This window comes from Stegastes partitus, unplaced genomic scaffold (genome assembly GCF_000690725.1).
Source record: "Stegastes partitus isolate 25-593 unplaced genomic scaffold, Stegastes_partitus-1.0.2 Scaffold2, whole genome shotgun sequence".
NCBI classification, from domain to species: Eukaryota; Metazoa; Chordata; class Actinopteri; family Pomacentridae; genus Stegastes; species Stegastes partitus.
In genome coordinates this window covers 1,307,274-1,309,969 of record NW_007577733.1, presented here as the reverse complement: position 1 = coordinate 1,309,969, position 2,696 = coordinate 1,307,274, and the positions used below count along the sequence as shown (strand labels likewise).

Below are 2,696 nucleotides of genomic sequence, written 5' to 3'. Positions count from 1 at the left end.
GGGAGGGGATGTGGGGGAGGGAGGAAGGAGAATGCAAGGCTTTATTGTGTCTGTCACATTAAACGATATTGCAGCCACACTCAGAGTAATGAAGACCACTTCTAAAGTCATTTAAAAGTCAAATCATCACTGTCTGTGAATTTCAATGATGTATAATAGAAGGAGCATGCCGGAGGCTTGAGAAGGGGGTGAGGGAGCGAAAGAGGAGGGAGTCGGGGCAGTGGGAGTCAGGAGTCAGGAAGTTGCTGTCCTCTCAGCAGACAGAAAGGTGATAGATAAAACGACGAGGCTGGAGCCGCTGCGTGGCTCAGGGGAGGAGAGTGAAAATGCAGGACTGTACTTTGTGTGGGGCCCAGACATTTTAGAAAGCTCTGACATGCGCTGTAATGTGTATACATAACAAATGAGAGTGTGTGTGTGTGTGTGCGCGTGTGTGTCTGTGTGTGCATGCTCGTGTTGTTTTCTAGCAGGTGGATGAGACTGAGGCCATGGATCTGAAGGTGGAGGACTCCCAAGTGTGGGTTCCTGCAGAGGAGCCCATCGTTAACCCGGCCTTCCTCCTCGACTCCAAGATCTGGGAGATTTGCCAGCAACTGCCCATCCACTGGATCCATCCCTCCCCCCTGAGCGGTGAGAGCAGGGGGCATCTCTCCCTATAAATGCAGACTATTAACACTCTCGCTGGAGGGCATCCCCACAGGCCACATGCAGGTCCACAGAGACAGCATGATTTCTCAAACTTATGAGCAGCCGGCCCAGACTGCTCTCCGTGTGCTTTGAAATCCGATGGTCAGTGCTGGAAGGAGTGTTATGATCCTTTACTGTACGATCTTCAGTGCCATAATGTGAAACTATTACATATAAATAAAAGCAAAATATAAGTAAAAGTAATGCTTTCAAAGTAGTATTTACATTAAATTACAATAAACTGTTAAAAAAAAATTAAATAAATAAATAAAAATACAAAAAACCTTTTAAATGTTTTGCAAAAGTTGTCCTTTCTAATTTGTCGATTTTTTTTTGCATAAACAGTAAAAATACAGAAACAGTAACTGTAAATAACCACAAAATGTCCACTATTTTAGATAAAGTTTAACATTTTTGACATTAAAAAGACTGCTAGTGATGTATCCTGATTTCACAAATATTTAGTCTTAATTTATTATGTGAAACTGTTCAATTCAAGTTAAATACTTTAAATATATGTCTAAGATTAGACACAATTCAGACAATTACCAGAAAAAAAAGTAGCAGTTCTGTAAATGAAGAGTTCACTTGCAACAACTGATAACTGCATCTTCACAAACCTTCCGAAAACCCCCTTTTCCATCGTCTACCTGAGAAACTATCAATCAAACTTAAGTTGTCTCTATCTTTGTCATGTCATTTCTACTGAGTCAAATCCACTCAACTTCAGTTTGACTGATATTATCTCAAGCAAACGACAAAAAAATACGTTTTTTTTGGAGTTATCTGTTTTTGCAAATGAACTCTTCAATTTTACATAGACTTGTTTGTTACATGAGAGAATTACGGATGTTTCCACACAAAGAAAAATGCTGAATGAATGTGTTTTCACCAGTCTGTCTATCTATCTATCTATCTATCTATCTATCTATCTATCTATCTATCTATCTATCTATCTATCTATCATTAATATATATTATAGGCAATTTCATTGTTTTTGCACATGCAAATATTCTACATTATACATTAAATAGTAAAAAAAAAAAAATGCACACAATTTCATGGTAAATAAGGCCTGAAATTCTATTTTTGTTTTGAAAATTACTTTATTTTTATGACATGGTTATTTTTGGTCAATTTATTGTGTCTTTTGGTGCCCCTGCTTCCAAAATAATATTTTCACAGTTACATTTTCCAGCACACTATATAATACTGTGAGTGTTATCAGTGCATTAGCTTGAAGTAAAAGTCATTCACTGTGCACATTATACACATCCTCCATGTGAATGTTTCCATACATCACATAATAGATTATCATTACCTACACTTTGTTGTGTAAACTGGTCATGGTGGAGCTGGCGCACGCTGGTTAATTAAGTAGATATTTTCTGCATTCTTTCAGTTTAGTTAGACGACTTTAACCTGCTTCTGTCTTTTTCTGGCTTTTAAGAAATGGCTGAGGGAACCGGGATGCAGCTAAAATTGATATTGTACTGAACTGTTAAACAACGTGACAATGTGAAAAAAGGTTGCTTGTAATAATGAATCTGCAGCTCCCCTCAACTTTACAGAGCTTTAAAATGAGCTCCAGCTGGGTGTTTAGCTGTCAGGTTTACAATTTTTCTCTTTTGGTTCACTCTCACTGGTCTCAAAGCATCTAAAAACTCTCACTGCTGGCTCTGCAGTGAACACCGAGCTGACAACATGTAGCAGCTGGACATAATGGAGCATTTAGCAGCTAAAGAGCCAAAGAAAATTCCTTTCATTAGTTGATAAAGACCGAAAACAGAGTTGAAAGAGAGGGAGTTTTCACCAGGTGATTAGTTGGTTAAATCAGCTTAAAAGGTGATGTCAGTGTTGTGTCAGTCTTTGCTGCTTAAAAGGAAAAGAGTGTAAAAAAAGAGTCACAAATTCTCACCTTATCCTAGAAAATTTATATAACCAGTTAAATTCTATTAAGCAGCGTGAATTATCTCACCATATCATGGAGGGTTTTTTTTTTTTTTTTT

The 2,696-nt window shown here is 37.8% G+C and overlaps 1 protein-coding gene across 1 annotated transcript in view; it reads left to right on the top strand.

Annotated features, from left to right (window-relative positions):
* Positions 1-2,696, top strand: part of tnmd (tenomodulin) — a 62,708-nt gene that overhangs the window by 52,498 nt on the left and 7,514 nt on the right. Inside the window, exon 5 of the mRNA XM_008276121.1 lies at positions 468-630. Coding sequence (XP_008274343.1) covers positions 468-630 — 163 coding nt within the window. The remainder of the gene's footprint in view (positions 1-467; positions 631-2,696) is intronic.